At 37.3% G+C, this 19,767-nt stretch overlaps 1 protein-coding gene across 1 annotated transcript; it reads right to left on the bottom strand.

Annotated features, from left to right (window-relative positions):
• Positions 1 to 10,615: 10,615 nt before the first annotated feature.
• LOC119732988 (netrin receptor UNC5B-a-like) lies at positions 10,616 to 16,536 on the bottom strand. The gene is made up of 5 exons (XM_038206570.1): positions 15,988 to 16,536; positions 15,199 to 15,342; positions 14,690 to 14,875; positions 12,017 to 12,052; positions 10,616 to 10,978 (listed from the first exon to the last, which is right to left on the bottom strand). The coding sequence occupies exons 1-5, from the start codon at positions 16,534 to 16,536 to the stop codon at positions 10,616 to 10,618; spliced, it is 1,278 nt and encodes a 425-aa protein (XP_038062498.1).
• Between the last annotated feature and the right edge of the window lie 3,231 nt (positions 16,537 to 19,767).

Raw genomic sequence — 19,767 nt, 5'->3', positions numbered from 1 at the left:
TCTCCATCACCCAACTCCATACTCCTCCTCAACAAAGCTCTCTCCTCAATGCTACTTCTTCCTTACACACTTCCTAGTCCTACTCCACAACTCTCACCTCCTACTCCAAGTAATACCCTCCCCTCCTCCACCACACAACATCCTCCTCCACCCCATCACCCACACAACTTCGTCATCCTCCTTCTCCCCCTCCTCTCCTCCACAACACAACTCCATCCTCCTAAACATAACTCCCTTTTCCTCCACACAAAATACGGCAAGATTAACGACACACCCACTGCTTACTTTACGACCCTTTTGTGATAATTTTGTTAAAAATTGCATTTTTTTCATTAAAAAAAAACGATTTTCCTCTGTAAAACCAAGGGCGCTTTGACATATTTATTCAGGAAACAGTCTTTGCAGTGGCTTTCTGTTCAAATAATTCGATTTGTGAGGAAAGTTTGCTTCTAGGTTTTTTACCGATATGTTGTCCGAGACTATTTGCTGCAATCGTACAATGCCTCCGGGCTTAATTAACTTTCTAAAAAGATAGAGAAAATCTCTTAAGACTGCATTAGGGGTCACGCTATTCCAACCTAATTATGCATAGTAATCCTTCCAGATCGATCAGAAATAAACCCGCTAGTGTATCCTTCTATTGGTTTAATAGGAACAACCTGCACATTATAAAGTATAATGTTTATATGAGAAATGATGGCTGTCAATATTGGAGTTCATGTCTAGGGAACGTTTAAACCGTTATGTTTGAGGTTCATGTCATGCTAAACTTGTACGGTATCGTATATATGTTATAACATAGTAGTACAAACAGGAAAATCCGTGCACAGAATAAAAGCAAATGCCACCAAATACCCCCACCCCCCCCCCCCCCCCGGCTCCGGCATCTACCTCGACCATTTTATCCAAATCCGAATTCACCCCATATATAATATAATGTGAAAACGTGTTTTTCGTTATCTACACGATTTAACTATTTATTTATTTTAATTTTACGCCATTGATCAACACAATCTCAGTTTTTGAGTGAAGGAGATTAGGTTATACCTTACGAACTTTTCTATGAAATATTTTGTTAGCATTGAGTATTGCTAAACTTTTGACAAGGTAAGGCCAAAAAAAAAAAATATTCGGTCTCTGGTCTGACCAAGGTCACGAAATTGACGCGGCCACGCAGCTTTTTTTTTTTATTTGCTTTTTTTTTTTTCTTCAAGCTTGGATTGTACAGACAAGGTGGGGTACTATTTTGCTTTTTTGGTGTCCTCATGTACATTGGTGTCCTCCATAATTTGCATTGGTGCGTTTGATCATTTGCCTTGGTGCAATTTCCCATTCCTTGGTGTTCTTTGGTAAAAAAAAATTGAGGAGGTGCGGAAATAGAAGGCGCTGTTGGAGCTACCGCGGAACATTTTGGAAAAAAAAAGATCGACGCGCATGCTTAAAATCGACGCGCGCGCTGACCAGAGACCGACTTATTTTTTTTTTTGGCCAAGGAAGCCTATTTCATATCAACAACAGCAACTTTTGACATGTGTCCCAAGAGAGCCTTGCGTATAATTAACTGTCGACTTCTATGAACACGCAGATCCCCTTTTCATAAAAACATAAACTTAATTATATGTATTACGTTCAGCTTGAGTCTTTAATGTATCAATCTTCTCGCAATACTTTTCTGTTTTCCATTAGTAGTGTATTTAGCCCGAAAAGTGAAATTCATTCTCATTGGACTCGCCAAGCTTCTGTTTTTTCTATATTCCATTTAATCGTACCTCTCTTGCTCAAAAAATGTTAAATACAAGGGACCTGAGCTGTGGAATTCGTTCTCTTAACAACTTCAAGCTTCTACTAATCTTTCCGCTTTTAAACGCCTATTTAAATTAATCTTAATTCAAACCTATTATTGATTCATGCCAGTACTTACATGTAGAATACCCTTATCGTATTGCTCCTTGCTATTTGACTAGTTTAAATGATCTGTATTGTTTGTTTGTTTGTCTGTGTTTGCGTCTGAATGTGTATTGTGTTTAGGTATGTTTCTTGCTCATTGAGCCCTTCCTCGTGTAAATGACCATTCAATTTTGTTCATTATAAGTTACTTTCTTTTTCTTGGACTGGGCTCAATGAGCATGCCTGTCTGGGGCCATGCTTAAAAAGCAGTCCTGCTTCTTAATAGGCCCCTCTGCAGTGTCTTTAAATTATCACTGTTGTTGTATTATTGCTAATTATTCATTTCTGTTATGTCATCATTTTATGAAATCTATTAATTTGGAGAAAAAAATAGAATTCGTATTTTTGTCAAATTTTGTCTACTTCTCACACCCGCAATAAGTCACTTTCAGAGGAACCGAATGTATTGATTTTTCGAATGGCATGTGTAACTTACCGACCGAGAGATGCTGTCCTCACTCAACGAAAAGCTCAGACAAGTTCCACACATAGGCAACAAAATGGCGCTTCCTAGAGGCGGAAATGCTATATTTCGAAACACACATCAGAGAAAACCGTTGCGTCACGGCCAACGACAAATGGGCCTAAAAGTAAGTAGGTCAAGCGTAACGATTTACCCACCGGCATTCAACAGGGCGCGCAGAAGGGCTAATTTCTTCTGCAAGTATTACGTATTTTCTTTGAGCTCTCATCGGATAGAATTTGTTTAAACACTAACATCGGTCAAGTCTTCCTCCTGCGCATGAACCATGCGCACAAATGTTTATACATTGGTTGAGGCAGTTAGCTGCCATCTTCGAGGGCAATGTCTTTGTTATTGCTTGGATATGCGTGAGGGAAACATTTTGTGAATTCATTATTTCTGAAGTAAAAAAAAAACAGAAATTGCCTCTAAGACCGCTATGCATAAGGTATATTGTAACCACAGTTGTGCCGAGATGCCACTGTTCTAAGATTGTTGCCTTACCCAGGGTATAAGTTCTCTGTGGAAGAATGAAAACATTGAGCCAGTTTATAGGAATAGTATTATTTTAATAAACTGAATTGACCAGTCGCCACACCAAACAGCGTTGTCCTAGACATCGACACAGGTAAAAACCCTTCAGCGGCCCACGAGAGTCGGGAGGATTAAATTTTGAGTCAACTGATTGTCCACACAATATTAAATCACAGCTACCCGAAGAAGACTATTTTGTCTGTTTGGCCCACCATACTAACCTGTTGATTGTTATGCTAATTAAGCGCGCGCGAGCCAGCTGTCAAAAGTTCACACATAACTTTCATTGTTGTGTGGGATACAGACATGCATACACGTGTTGTGATGTGGTGAGCGCCATTTTTCGCGGCGCGTGCATCAACAAGGTTGAAGTTTGAAGTGTAAATATGATTGGAACATTGAAGTGACTTGTGGAAGCTTTGATTCTGCATATCGAACGACATTCTAGGAATCAAGGGACACATTTAAGAACGTTATTTTGGAGAGTATCCGTCTTTTGCTATGTGAATACGCGGGGTGGTTGTTCGACGGGACTAGCGCAGCGGTATCTGCTGGACTGCAACTACTCAACGGTGAGTTGCAAGATTACGTTTTACTGTGCTTCTCGACCCCTCTATTTATGTAGTTGTTACACTTCTCTAACTTATAGTAAACTCCTGGCAATTCCATACCTGATAGTTTTGTTATTTCTTTACAGTATTTTTGGTGGAAAACATAGGTTTTCGTACTTAGCTTTCCTGATGGCGCTCTGCGAAATAATGCCTCGTTGTGCATTCATTTTTCAGCCCACGATTGAGTTAGTCATCTTTTGGGGGGGGGAGGACATTGTCTTTCTGCTCAATTACCATGTAATATAACAAACACACTGACAACTTCCTATGAGATTACCGTTCGTTTTTGACATTGCCAGTGAGTCAAATAATTCAAAATCGCATAGGAAAGAGAAGCCCCATGAATGTTGCCCAAATACTGGACTTCGGTCCTATTCATTTGTGGGGAAAAGTTGATTAGGAGGAAATCAAAATCTGCAATGTACTGCTATTTCGCTTGACATTTTTACAGGTTACTGACCATGAAAAATAAATATATCAGTACATAACCTTGGGGCCAGAGAAAAATCTTCTTCGACAAACTCGCTGCAAATTGTGCTTGAAAATTACTGGCTAACTGAACACCTACAGAAACAACCTCAAATTGATCATGGCTATTATTAAAGAAGGGAAAAAGTCGTCCGCAGTGAAAAAAATTCCCAATCTCGTTTTCTCCAAACTCAACTCCCCCCCCCCCCCCCCCACATTTAGCATGGATTGCTGTGTGGCTCACAATGCGGAGGAAGTCGGGTATTTGAGCCACGTTCATGGGGCTTAACGAAGGGGTCCTAAAGTAGACATCATGCTCAAGTTTTCTGTACTTTTTGCAGGCCCCAGAGAGCCAGGCTTCGGCCCCCTATCTGACTGACCGGCTCACTGTCAATTGTAAACTAAACTTGCTTAAGCCTCTCTTGGCATAAAAGTGTTGCACTGCCGAGACACCCTAAGATTAAATTAGTCTGTACTAGCTTTACTAGACCCAGCAGTCTAGTCTTTGCAGAGTATTGAGGGAACGTCACAACGCCAGTTGTTGCATCTTTGCGGCAATTTAATATAACCCGTTTGTATAATTACTACATATGAAATATTATGATAGGGCGGGTGTTATTTTGTTTCAGTCTTAAAGTCTTGGCGTGCTCACTGTATTTGAGATACATCTGAATTTCTTTGTTTTGGCTTGCATGGGTGTTACTGTAATTATGGCACATTAATCAACATAAAATTTTGACATGTTGTTTTACATGTCATTGTGAAATTTCAATTTGCATATGTTATCGTGTCATATTAATTAACATGTTATTGTTCCATGTTGAACCGCTTCTGAAGCTACAAATATACTACATGTACCGAGTAGTAACCTGTAGTATGCCTCTCTTTCCATACACGTGTGCATAAACACATGTAGTATTCTGTAGTATTTGACCCTTAACCTCCCAAGAGCCTTTTGAGGGTTAGAGTTAACATGTTATTGTGCATGTTAATTAACATGTCATTATGCATGTTATTTAATATGTAATTATGCCATGTCAATTAACATGTAATTATGCAATGTCAATTAACATAATGATTAAGCCATGCTGATAAACATGTAAATGTGCCGTGTATTTATGTTAATTATTATGTAATTATGGCATGTTAATTGACATAATAATAATTTGTAAATTAATTTGTTCAGACCGCTATGAAATTGTAAACTCTCGGCATCGCTGTAGAAATAAGTTTCTGAATAATCCAGGTGTTATTTGAAAGGACCTTAAAAACAGACCACGATCCATGGAGGTTGCATTAGAAACAAGGTTGAAATAATCCAATCGAGAGGCGAAAACATTTTTTTTTTCAAAAGATTATAAACTTGTAGAACCGCCAACAAAGGGCTGGATAGCTCAGTCAGTTATAACAGTACTAAAACGGCAATCGGGTCGCAGGTTTAAACCCCTCTCCATCATTCAAATTTGTTTTATCAAATCGACAAAAATATAATGCACCAGGTCGGTTTCCCTGAGGGGTTTATATGTGTAAAAAAAAAAAAAAAAAATACACACAAAATTAAATTTGGAAAACAAATGAAGACAAAAACACACTATTTGAATATATAATATGGACTTTGGAACTGAAAAACATGTATTTCGGTCAGGGATAGACTTCAAAAGGCTTCTTATAATGCATTGAATTTAACGAAGAAAGGTTGAGAACTGAGGTTGGTTGTTCAGGTTACACTGTACATCAAAACTCAAACAAGGATATTGAAATATATTTTAGCTTTGACAATGAGTGTCAAACCCGGGCCACGATACACAATGTGCCTCGTGAATTATCCCACCCAACTTACACATTATTTCTCGATGTTCAGGTCCCGTATTGTCAAAATAAACACTAAAACTGTAATCTGTAGGGTTTATTTTATATTTTGTAAAGAGGACAAGCTTTTACGATGACAGATGATTATTGATATGTGTCTTTAGCTTTAAATATTTCTTGATTCGTTTTGGCCTGAAACATGCTTTCTATCCAGTGTTTTTTTATTTTGTGTGCAGCTCTGCATACTGGCAGTTTAAGCCACTGATGTATCTCTTCGTGTTCTTAAAAAATGCAGTCACGTACCGGTAAACACTAAGTCCATCCGTTGGTGTTCAACAAATGTGGGGTGAACATGTGATAATTTTTTTTTCGTGCAGCCAGTATTGTTGAGTGTGTCTAAGTAATCTCCATCTTTTTGTGTCATATGCAGTGACTGTAATAACTATGTATCGATATGTAAGTCAAAAGGAAAGAAAGCTATCCATAGGCAAGGCTTCATTCTTTGAAGCATACAACAGTTCATCTGTGATGTTAAAATACATGCATTACATCTTCTTTGTTGAACTTATCTTCGCCAGTCTTATCTTATCTTCGTCAGTAATGTGATTAACTTCGTTTCAGGGCCCTAGCCATTCTAATACTTTACAGTAGGTGCACAAATACGAATCTAAAATAAAAACAAAAGAGTTCAGGCGAATGTGCGGCAAAAGCTACTACATTTAATTTTGGATACAGCAAGCAACATTTCAAAACAATCTGAGTAAATACCATTTTGCAACACGATTGACAAGCCAGAGTATTTTGATATACGCTATTATGTTCCAGACAGTTTTATGTCAGTTGTATAGAGTCTGTTGTCACCAAAACAAATGCACAGAGAATTTAACAACTTAGTTGAATGAGAACGCAAATAAAAGTAAAACCAATAGAGTATCGTTCTGTTTCTATAATCACAATAAATACACATATATCAATAATCCGGGCAGGTAGAGAAATGATGTAGCCTACAATTACATATGTATTAAGATTAATAAGTATGTAAAATTGTTGATGATTTTATACTCCTTGACATAAATTTGATGGGACTACTTAGAATCAAAGCCAATGAAAATATACATGGGAGTAAATTAGCCCAAGTTTTGATTGGTATTAGCAAAGTGAAATTCGATACGATTGTGGACTTTTGTCTACTCAGTAATGTAGGAATATGCAATGTAAAAATTCAGCTTTTATAATTCCATTACATGGTATTTCAATAGTAATGCTTTCTAATTAACAGTAGATAATGTGAGATTGTAACACATCCGTCCAATTTCTATTGGGGTATCATGAAAGACTTTAAAAGAAAATTACATCTTGATTATAGCGTACACAATTTTGTATTGTGCTAGCATAGACTGCGAATTAAAAAAATACATGGCATCATTTTTATTTTACAAAACCAGCGTTAAAGCGTTTAAGGCAGCAATTATTATATTTGGTTAAAACAGTATTAAACGCTAAAATGAAAACTACCTGTATAATAGCGTTGCAAATAAGCAAAACTACCAATAAGCATTTTAGCAGGATCACTAGTCTTATAAAGGACTATAAAGAAGTGTTATCGTATCGTTAGCATATACATGTACCTTGCAATAATAACATAGCTGATTCAATCGATAGTTGTCAGAAGTAAGCGCAAGCTAGTTCTTTAAATATTAGGAACGAAGGATCAGTCAATTGATATGTCACATCAATAAGGATTCCCCTCAGCCAAGTATTCATGTTTGAACAATCTTAAAAACTTGACGTTTGCACAGTAAATTCACATGGTGTACAAAGTTGAAAACCCAAACCATGTTTAGAAATAAAAACATTAAATGTATGGAAAGCATTGCTATGTTTTATTTCGTTGCAACTATGACAACATTTGACAAGCAAGAGTATTTTGATTTGCGTTATCCTCTTTAAGAAAACTTCACATATTATCTAAAAACAGCTGTCGTCAAAATATAAGAATACTTAAAAGTATATGACTACATGTATACTAATAGTGTACACATGCAATGATCTCGTAATGATTAAGAAGAACCTTTATCGTATACACACATACTTTTTAAAGTAAAAATAAACTGAAACATCACAAGTAGTCAAAGCCGAAAGCCAGCCGTTTACTTAAAGGAACAACGAATCAATCAATTGATGGAGTTTAAGAAATTAAATAAAATCTTTGTGATGATAAAACAAATCATTATTAATCTTTTGTTTGAATAATCAAAGACCCAATTATCCATTTAAGCAGCCATCATATTTTTTTTACAGCAAACAACCTATTCTTTTGTAGCTCAGTTTTCCCCTAATAAACGCACCGATCTTGTCTCAAATTTTAGCTAGTTATGGGCAACCTTTTGACTAATATTGAAATGCTAAACAAGTGACGCGTATTCTCTTAATGGTTTGCACCGCACAATAAAGTTGTTCATACAAAGCGTATTTTGCCGATAACTGGGATTTAATGATGAAAGAGATAAGATGCTTTATACAGGAAGATTGCAGTGAAAATGTTAAGTTGTATTTTCCTTTTTCCTTGGCTAGCTTCGAGTTACAACGTAGCATTATGCATAGGCTAAATACAACGATTACATTGCATGCTAATTTTCATTAAAATAACTTTGCATGTGTTTATCAAGCTTTGTACCGATGCCCACTTTAAAAGCTATTCTTATGAAAACGTCGTCCCAAAAATAACATATTTAACATTAAAATATTTAATCATGCATTACCAAAATAGGACCGCGCAAAAAAATGTTAAATGCAATCCATTACCTTTTCAATCAAAACCAGTTCACAAACGTTGCTGAGTACCATGCCTTCTATCATGCTTGATGATTTATAAGAGAAGTTAATGTCCTATATCTAATGCACCGCAACCTAATCATTTTTTTTAAAAGAACTCGGAGTAAAAGCCAACAAACTCTCAATAGAACTTCTTACAAGACTAGAACGGCGAAGCCGCCATGGCTCGCTGTCAAAGGTGGTAAGGGAGGCTGAAGGTAGGGTTGGGGAAGGGCATGATGGGAATCAGGATTCTGGTTGATGTGCCAGGGTGTAGGGGTCAGTTTTTAAATGTCAGCATAAAAAGTCAACAGATGACCTAATAAATACATGTGTATATAGGTAAGCCGTCACTGCATTATGGGGAAGTTTTCCATTGTTAGGGTAATTAGGACCCAGTTGTGGAGCCTTTTTGCAGCCCCCACAGTGTCTTTGGGTCCCCATACTTGTGTTACCAAAAGAAAACTCTTGTGTGGTCGCCACAAATGCTGGAGCCTTTTTGCAGCCCCAACAGTGTTCTCTGATCCCCATACTTGTATTACCATTGGAAAAGTCTTGTTTAGTCCCCACAAAAGCGGAACAAGAATGGGTATACATGTACTTGTAGACACAGCACCATCACCACATGCCCCAAACCTTACCCAATCCCTGACCCTCCCCCTACTCCTAGCTCCCCTACTCATCCCACAAACCTAAACCCTAAGTCCAACCCTTATCCCCCACCCCACCCCACCCCCACCACCATCCTCCCCTACCATATCCCTACTCCAACCCAACAAACTAAAAGATCAAACCAGAAGCTAATTCACATCCCCAAAATGGCTAGTGTACATGTTATATCGGTATACATACATGTATATGTTATACCAGTATACATGTACATGTAACAATCAAAAACTTTAACATTTCCTTGAATAAAAATTCCTCAATAAATTCATAAAATTTACTGCAATGACATGAACCAAACTGAAGTTATAGAGATGATACATGTAAGCTGCATTAAATTTTTTCCCCAAGTTAGCTAGAACCAAAAACTTCAACATTTCTATCTGAACGCGGGCGGACGGACGGACGGAAATTGGTATTACATAGGCTTGCATCTGCTTCGCAGCTCGCCAACCGCCAACAATACTTAATGTTAATATAATGTGTTGAAGTTTAATGCTCTGAGCCACATTATTAATTCAGTCTCTGGGTGAGAACAGTAAAATTTGAAATCGGATTTTACGTTGGGAATATGAGGAAAAACACGTCCTTAAATTATTGTCTTAGAATAATAGATCAAGGCACCTTTAATTTCATTTCAATAGTAAAATGGGCCCTATACATACAAATACATATACCTCCATCTGTGATTTGTTTAGTTGATTAAAAATGTATTATCTTTCGTATACATTTATATGAAGGTTTTACATGATCTTTTTCATTAGTATTGCTCTAATATATTTTAAGTTCAAAGGGCCTTACTTTGCTGAAGTGTAAATGTATTACACACGTAAAGACACCTGTCCTTTTGACAAATGCTTTTTTTTTACAATGATAATATTTTACAAATTCATAATCACTGTTATGAATGTATCCTATCATCCGATTAAAACATGCGGAAACTTCCGAATTCACCGTAAACATACCTTTAGAGCGGTCGACTTTTATTCTACATTCACCTGTAAATGATTTATAACATTGGCTTGTTGGTAAACACTGGCTAAAATAGACTGCAAAAGTGGCAATCATCTACGTAGAAAGTAATCTGTTACTTGTTTCGTATTAATGTTGTCATACGCGTAAAGTTACACGTTCATACCGGCAAAAATATGTGCTATTTACAGGACACCCGAATGTGGTTTATGCCGTGCGTCTAACCATTAAAGTGATTTTTTTGCATTTCCTTAAGACGTACAATACTTTAAATTGTCTTTGACTTGACTGGGTAGTCCAGTTACCTACTTATTTATCACAGTCTCTTTTATCACAATCTTTTGTTGAGATCATCTTGTATAATTTCTACAGCCTCGTCTAATTTCATCTCACTCAGGAACCCTACCAAAAACTCTATGGCTTCGTTGTCCGTTGTGTTATTGTCTCTGCAAACGTCGAAGTGGAGTTGCAGTAAACCTTTCGCGCGAATTTTTCCCGATTCAACTACAACCGCAACAGATCTGCCTGGCAAGTCGGTCATCCGTTGCATGAGTTGCCTCCAGTTGTTAGCGCCGTCGCGTTCGCAGTCTAGATGATAACACAAGGACCACACCGCTTTCTCTGACAACCCACCAAAGTTTTGGGGCTCAACCTCTCCATGAACCTTGATTGAAACTCCTTTGCCAATCTGTTCCTGGGTAATTTGAAAATAATATTGATTTCGGTGACAAAGGCCTATTTTGATATAATTGGCAAATCGCTGGGGGATTTTTGGCAATTGTTTTTCGCAGGTTAAATTGAGCTTTTATCTATTTCTTTTTCTCACTTTTCTGGCAGATTTACCCTCTTGCAGCTGAATTTTGTTAGTTTTGGTTATACAAATTATTTGTATTACATTCAGAAGGGCTGATAATTTCTCAGATGTTTGGGGGGAATATGTATTTGAATCGTTTTGGTGCGCACTACTATAGTGAGCAGCTTTTTCTTAACTACACCCATCGGAAACATCTCAAGGAATAATAATCCTGGAAACGTTGGGGGATATTTCCCGGGAGGTTGCATTGCGGTTGGTGGATATCTGTGCTGGTGATATATGGCTGTGTTGCATGAACAGTCGTTAATTTCTATAAATAATCAAAAAGTTGTGATGGCAACAGAAAAAAAAAATGTTGCAATTCTTGTTTGCTTCATGGGAACAAACTTTACGATTTGTGGGGCATTCGTATGTTCGATGTTGTTTGAATTGAATCGTTTGTCGAGAACATTTCAATTTCAAGTGAAAAGACAAGGTAATTGTTTTGAACTAGAAAGTGAGGTACTTGCCATCTCACCTGGAACCGTTTCTATTTAACATCTAAAACAGTTGTAAAAACGCTGCTATCTCGAGGAAAATTGATTTTCACATGAAAGGTTGCCCTTTTTTAGCAATTGCTAAGGCATGTAAATGCACGTTAAACGGCGGGAATATCAGATAGTTCAACGTAGTACCTTATGCGTTACGGCCATCTCAGAGGGTGTTATTTGAGTTCAGTAACGATGAATTCACAACAGTTCGCTTATAAGGTCTATTATTATAACTGAAATCTGTATGGAGTATGTTTGTCTTTGCTTCTACTTCTTGCATGCTACGTCGTAGAATGCTAAGAGATTCGTAGATATTGAGGAATTGCAATTTAAAGAAATGCTTCCAATAGAACCTACTGTGGTGCGGATATCGGTCTCATCATCTTACCTTCAAAGAGGCCAAAGGAGCGGCTGCCCCTCCTCTCTAAGAAAAAGAAACATTAAAGAAATTTAGCGCAATAGCTTTTGGCTCCTTGCGAATTGCAAATACACATTAATGCAAGTGCATGCTGCCTTGTAGAAATTAAGGACGGATTATGTTACATACATGCCCTCCACTACAAGTCCATCACAAAGCCCCTAACCAAGTTACAACTACAAACGAACTGTAGCAAAGGCCTTACTTCGTTATCCATTGTTAGTAATAACTTGAATAGCAATTGTAAATGGACTTGTACTTTACTTGTGACCGAACTTGGAATTAACCTGTTATAAACTCAACAATAAAACTGTAAACCAAGACACATGATTCCTGTTCAAAATCTAATTTTTCAACATTTTAGCGTCGAAAGACACATAATCATATCCTCATGCACAAATTAACCAAACGAGGGCGGCATATTAACATCAACCTGTGAAATGTATTAGTTTGAGGAACCTGGGTAAAGTACTGCAACTTATCCACAAAGGGTACTTAAGGATGCTTAAGTTGCATTTAGGAACCCCAAAATGGGTTGAGACTTGGTATGTAACATAGTCAGGGATGTGTTGTAAATGAACGTCATAATAACGTCATCAATTCATTTTTTGTTATTGATTTTTTTTTCAAATTTTCCATCTCATCTGTATAATAAAAAAAATGCTACATTCACTTTTCTTTTGTATTGGGTGTATTAGTGCATAGATATAGGAGCTCAAGTTTGAAAAATGTTGGACAAATCATGACGTCATCAAAAATGTGATTTGTTTTTGAAACACATAAGGGAATGTTCGAACCTTATGAAACTTGGAGGGTGTGTAGGTAATAGTATTCAAAATCTGAAATTACGTCATGATGACGTCATTGCTAGATGTTTTTAATTACTTTTCATAATTTTAATTTTGTTATTCTAATTGACAAGAAATGCAATTAGATTGACTTTAAACTAGGCACAGACTAAGACCATGAGGCAGAGATGGTTCTTAATCACTTTCATCATGATAACGTCATAATGGGTCATGTGACGTCTTCTTAAGCTTGCATAGTTTAAAGTTTTGTGTCAATATTTCTAGAGAGACAATTGGGGTGAAACTATGCTATCACGTATGGGTAATGCATAGATATGAAACTGACGTCATAGTGACGTCATAGTGTGTATTTTATTGATCTTAGTATTTTTTTCACATTTTGCCAATTTTTGTTACTGCCAATTGCAGCATTATGTTTTATTTGATCCACTACAAGCTTCCAATTATTCAAAATATATTTATTGTCGATCCTAATCGCATATAATTTGCATATTTAACAAAATATTGCGATCACTCTTGTTCTATTTTGATACTACATGTATTATTCGACATAGAACGTATGAAGATGACTACATGTTGTCTCATTGCCAGGATTGAACACATTATGGATTTCAAAAATCAAGGACTCAAAATCGGGTATGTCAATTGTCAAAGCTGCATGCGAACCACAGAACTTTGTTCGCACATGAAATTGAACATGATTGCACATTAACCAGTAGTTTGAAAAAATGCGGCAAAGCCCTATATATCTCTAGTTCTTCTTTTTTCTTTTCTTTTTTGACTGAATGTGTGGCATGGCTCCAGAACTATAGATTTAGTTTATATAGAATGACATCACATTAAAAATTATTGTTGCTGTTGATACCTAAGCGCCTGAAAATACTCTTTTTGTCTCTCTTGGGAGAGTAGGTTAGCTAAACTGACAAGTAAACGCCGCACAAAAACTTCTGCCTTCAGTTGACGGGAGACCAGGCAGAAAATAAAACACTTTTTTACTACTCAAGAAATCAATGAAGCATTTGCGAAATCCTCAGAGTGTTTTCATTTTCACTCAAGGACAAGGAAAGTGAAGGGGAACCAAAAAATGGCAACAAATGCGTCCAAACGTACTCAACTCACAAACTCGTCCAATGTATGTCTATATAATAATTAAGGAAGCTCACCATGTGTTGACGACCACCGGTACAGTTTTCCTGCAATTAAATAAAATACCTGATATAAGAATTAGAAAATATTAGAAAACAAGCTTACAACATTTTAAAACACTGTCGCACAAAAGAAACTGTTTTTGGATCGGATGTGTCAATATTTCTATATCTTTACAATGTAGTTAAATGCCTGAAGTCCCTAAACCTACAATTGAACTTGTTATCAGCGAGCCTATATGCATGGCTATCACCGTGTCTCATTTAAGACAATATTTACTTGACAATTTTATTTGATTGATTCAAAATGGTTGAAAACCTCTTGACATTTTAAGCTGCGTTACCTATGTTAGTGACATACTTGAGCAAAACTAGCCCGGTGACATATAAAGCCACGTGATAGGTCAAACGTCTAACTACTTAATTACAGTCAATTAAGTTGATTAAGGTAAAAATTTAATTCACAAGTGACAGCAAGTCAGCGAGAGACATTAACCATTCTAATTCACAAGTGACAGTCAGTCAATCAGTAAGTTAATCAGTCAAAGTCAAAGAATACCATGGGCATGGTCCACCAGAAAATTGACAAAATTTAGGAAGCAAATATATCGTCCACATTTAAATATCTGACTCGGTGTCGTCTATCATATGTAATATTAAGAAGCAACTACAGTTAACCACTGACTTACTGGATTCCGACATATTGACAGATGAACTTCAGCTTGGTTCCTCGAATCGTCAGTTGGAGAACACTGGTAAGTTCGAACAGCGCAGTACAACCCTTTGTCTTTTGAATCATCCGTTTGCCGTTTCAGAATGAATGTTACGGACTGTGAGCTGTCTTTGAGGACTTGTATCTTTCCTTTGTCTATGATCTAATAAAATTCAATTGAAGTAGAGAAGTCAAACATTACTGGCAAAGCGCGAATTAGGGACATATCTAAGCGAACTATCGACAGACTTTCATTTGTTTTACTTCAAAATGCATACATGGCAAAATACGGCAAGAGCTACTCTAATCACAAAATAATTACTTCAAATATTCTCAACTGTCATTTCAGATGCTCTTTTGAAATGCATTGCAACAATAAGATTGGACCGTTACAAATCCCTCGACGATATGACCAATTAAAATCAAGCTTGCAAGCATAATTATAACACCAGCATATGGAGAACGGAAATAATCTATTAGACCAACCTGTTCAGTCGCTCCTTGGATTGACCAACAACCTTCAAGATCAACCACTTCGACAGCCAAGTTCCCACTATCCAAGAAAAAATGCAAGTTTCTGAAGACGTCCAGCCTCTCTGAATTCATGTGCTCCTCCTCTGGGATGACGATCTTTACAAATAATGCAATTATAAGTATGGTAAGTTATACATTTGAGCAAAGGACTTTGGGTAACAGTATTTAGACTAAACTTTCTAAACGTGTGTTGAAAAGCGCTTGACTAGTCTGGAAACCGGCTTTTTGTCAAGGTTGGTCACACAGCTGCTTACACAAAGCTGGTACAGGATGAGTGAAAAAAGCGGAACCGGAACACCCAACAAATATATTTCATATCTAAAAAAAATATGTAGCACCAAACATAATAATGACTGGGAAAGCCAATTTCATCAGCTACTTTCAGATGAAAACAATACTGAAATTGCTATATCCGTTCAAAGAATATCACTATTTAAATTCAATGACACTAAAACCTTTTTAGTCCCAAACCCCCCAGTCTATTGTGTATTTTGATTGTTTGAAACAACAAAGAAATGACACAGAGTAAAAAAAATGGGGTTTGGGTCCGGCTTTTTTGGACTCGCCCTGTATAAGCATACTTAAACAGGTTTTGTGCACATGTAGGCAAAATTCCATCAAAAATCATGCATGCTCTTTATCTGTACGTACCTTTTCAGTGTTTTTATCGTCGTTCCAAACATGGATCCGAAATGCATACCGAAGACTTTGCGTGTTAAGGACGCCTCCAAAGGCACCGACCTTCAGCCGCTTACTGCTACCGGGAGTGGGTGTGCCAATCAGAGAAAAATCGCAGAAATGATCAACCAGGACAAATGCCTTCTTCTCTGTTACTAATGCAGGATTGCCATCCTCCCATTGCCTCTCTTGTGAGTCGCCATGACGCATCCTGATAACTAGCTTGTCATATCTGTGACCTTTCAAATCAGCTTGGTAAGGGAAGGACAGCACCACGCTTTCTTCAAATCTCAACCCTTTAGGACCGCACTTAACACTTTGTGAAAGCGCGAACTCGGTCGGCTCAACCGCATCATTCGGTGGTGCAGTAGGGTCTACATAGATGTAGACTTGCTGAGGAGAGCCTGGAGCTACTGCACCACGCGGGATGGTGAGGTGCACACCGTACTCTTTCAGGGACAAGCTTCCACCCTTCTCGTTGAAGTAACCCACGGCGATGTAGGGTAACTGGAGTCCCCAATCCAACCGTTCACTTTCATGTAGATTCTCTGTCAGCTCGTTGACTTCATCTAACACCAGTTTCAGAGGGATGGGCTCTTGTGACCTCGGCATCTTGCGACCTCTGTCCCAAAGGGTCTAAAACAAATTAGCGACGATTAAACATTTTCAGTATTTCCAAAAAAAAAAATCAGAATTTGATAGGCCATTTCATGATTTTACATGATTAGTCATAGCAATAATTAATATCTCGCAACTAAATTTGATTTTCATTGGGGTTTTGTTCTTAAAATTACTATTAATTGGAAAAAATGACAATGAGAGGGTTCTTTCATGACTCTGAAAACGTTGAAATTTAAAATAAACGCCAAAGATTAAAGGTTTCTCTTCACATCAGTTATTGCTCTTCAAGTATTGAAAATACCTGTTATAGCTTAGAACCCACCAAACTGAAGGAGAAATACAAAAGTGTCAACGTCGTTCTAAAGCAGTAGCCATGCAGATCGCTTCGCCAAATCATATGGCAATTGTCTTTTGTTAAAATACATAAATACACACGTGAGAATTCACTTCAACTCACAACGTACATTTTACAATTACAATAACCACTGAATTATATAGTGCAGAAACAAAGAAATACCTTTGTTGTGGTTTGTGACGCCAAAAATGAGGAAGTGCTTCCAGTAGCTGTGGAAGCCTTTCCTAGTGCTTGACTCTTGTGTTCTTCTTCCATTTCAGCTTAAAAAGGGAAACATATGATATTTTATTTCAAAGGCTAAAATGTTTATTTGAACGTTTGAATGTTTATTTATCTAACACAACAAACATACAAGAGAAAGGTGTAAATCGCAAGTGTTTACACAAAAATATGCTCTTTCACTTTGGACCTTTTTTCCCATGAACAGCGCCCCTGGCCTTTACTGATACCCAGAACCCATCCTACCCCCACTCCTTTCAGATTTACAAAAGCCGAAACAATTCAACAGCGACATTGAAACTTTGCTAATTGAAAGAAATGGTTGGTCAATACAATGGGGAAATGTTTCTGCAAATAATCTTTTCGGTTGGTGATGCCAATGAGGAAGGCTTGCTAGTCGTGCCTGTTGACTTTAAGGCCACTAAAAAAAAGTCTCCGGTTTGTAATATCGAGCTTGCTCAAAAAAGTGGTGCGGCGACGCAGCTTTTTTTTTCCTGTTTTTTTTGTTTCAAATGTCGACTGATGACTGCAAATGGTGCCAGACTAAACTTAGTGCAAATATATGGGAGTCCAGAGAGGCCACATAAAGCTTATTCTCGATCATAACCCCATTTAAAAACACGTTAAAATTGTGCAGCAGCAGGATTCCAGTCAAACCAGTGAGTTTGGCGGTTTTGAGACATCATCTTTTATTAAAAAAAAATGACTTTTTCATTTTGCCGACGCACATGGCTACGGCGACGCGCGCGCATACCAGAAACCGGAGACACATATTTTTGGCTTAAACGGTCAGACAAACCTGTAGATCTTTTTTCTTTTTTCGACTAAAGCCACATTCAAGAATGCGTTTAAGTTACTGCCACACAAAATGCTGCTTTAACGCGGTAATAGTCCAGCAGCAATTAAAAATATATAGCATAGCATTAACCGCTTTGGTGTATGTTCCTGTACACCCTATGCATTATTAGTCTGGCGCAGCTTGTTTTATGTCCAGCAGTGGTTGTCCAAACAGTTATAACTCTATGGGAGTAGTTTAACACGAAGCGACATTTTTTTTAATGCTTGCTATCTTTAAGAGGGTACTGACTTGTGAATTCACGGGCAGACGGTCGTTCGAGGCCTGTAAGCAAATCTGTAAAGTAACAAAAGAAAAAGGAAAACGCATCAAAAGCGGGAGGAACCAAGGTTAGCTGGACGTGTGTTCTTCTTAAGCGTTTTGATAAAGGTGTGGGAAATAAGAATCTGCGTCAAAGTAAATCATAACAACCAATTCTAGTATAGACGCTTAAAGCGCTTCACAGAAATACAAATAAACAAGTTAAAATAAAAAAAAAATTACAATTTAAAATTATACAAAAAAACTATATGGCTTTGAACGTTATCTAACACAAATGTATGGAAGTAGGAAGATATTCAACGGTGACATTTAAACGTAGCTTATTCAAAACAAAAGGTTGTTTATCAGCGGTGGCAGTGCGCGGTTTGGGGATTGTTAATCTGGCTCTAAAAACTGCCCTTTGTGCGTCCATTGTTACAGTGTTCAGAACAATTTTGTTAACGAAAGTTCAAACACATACTAGTGGTTGATTAGCAAGTTAAGCTGTACTACGTCTACATATGTCACTACACGATTAATCTGTATGCAAACTACTATTTATTACCTTTCCCGCTAACTATTTTCTCTTCTGATTTCACCTAAGGAGGAAAAAATCAAGATATTGATTTTAATTAGTTCCACAGATTATAAATTGAAGGCACAAGTAGTCCGAGATTCTACGATACGTTGCTTAAACCGCCCACAAAATGGTGCGGTTCAAAGAGAATCATCAAACACCATTTTGATTTTGCTCTGCTTTTGTGAGCTCTGCAGCTTGGTGTCCTGGCTGGTCTGAAGCAAATTTACGACAAATAGCACGAATTTCATATTCCTATTAAAAGACAAAAATTGAGAGGCCTGCGTCATAGTTCTACATGGTTAGTTATTGCAGTAAAACTTCTACCCGGATGAAAACGTCATTACTGTTTGTTCTAAAAACGACAAAAGGTACTGATTCGTTCGCGTTCGACAAAAACAATTAAACAGGTAAAACAAAACTACAAAGCAAATGAGAAAACAACTGTCTCTACGAGGGCATACGCTATTTCCTTCAGGACCTGGACATTCCAATCTCCTTATGAATGAGACTTTTGTCTAAACAGTAATATCCGTGTGTTGAAAGGAATACTCGCATCAGCATTTACAACATGCATTAACCTAATCGAACCATTTCACTGATGATAACGACACAACAAAGATACCTCTGTTGTGGTTTGTGTCGCCATAACTGAAGACATGCTTTCCGTAGCCGTATATATCTCTCCTGCTCCGGTTTGGTGTTCAAATGTTGCTGCAGCTTTAAAGAAAATAAATGTGAACTTGAAAGTTATCTAACACAATTAACAAATTTGACTAATAAAATTAAAAGATTCTAAAAGAGATAAAAGCTATAAAAAGCCAAAAAAACGACAATACAATGGAGAAATGGTTCTGCAAATCATCTTTTCGATTGGTGAGCCCAATGACGAAGGCTTGCTAGTCATGCCTGTTGCCTTGAAACGAAGGTCTGACAAACCTGTAGATATTTTTTTTCCTGATGAAAAAGCCACAT

This window comes from Patiria miniata, unplaced genomic scaffold (genome assembly GCF_015706575.1).
Source record: "Patiria miniata isolate m_02_andy unplaced genomic scaffold, ASM1570657v1 HiC_scaffold_25, whole genome shotgun sequence".
Classification (NCBI taxonomy): domain Eukaryota; kingdom Metazoa; phylum Echinodermata; class Asteroidea; order Valvatida; family Asterinidae; genus Patiria; species Patiria miniata.
The sequence above is the reverse complement of the archived record's forward strand: the minus strand, read 5'-3'. Positions and strand labels throughout refer to the sequence as shown.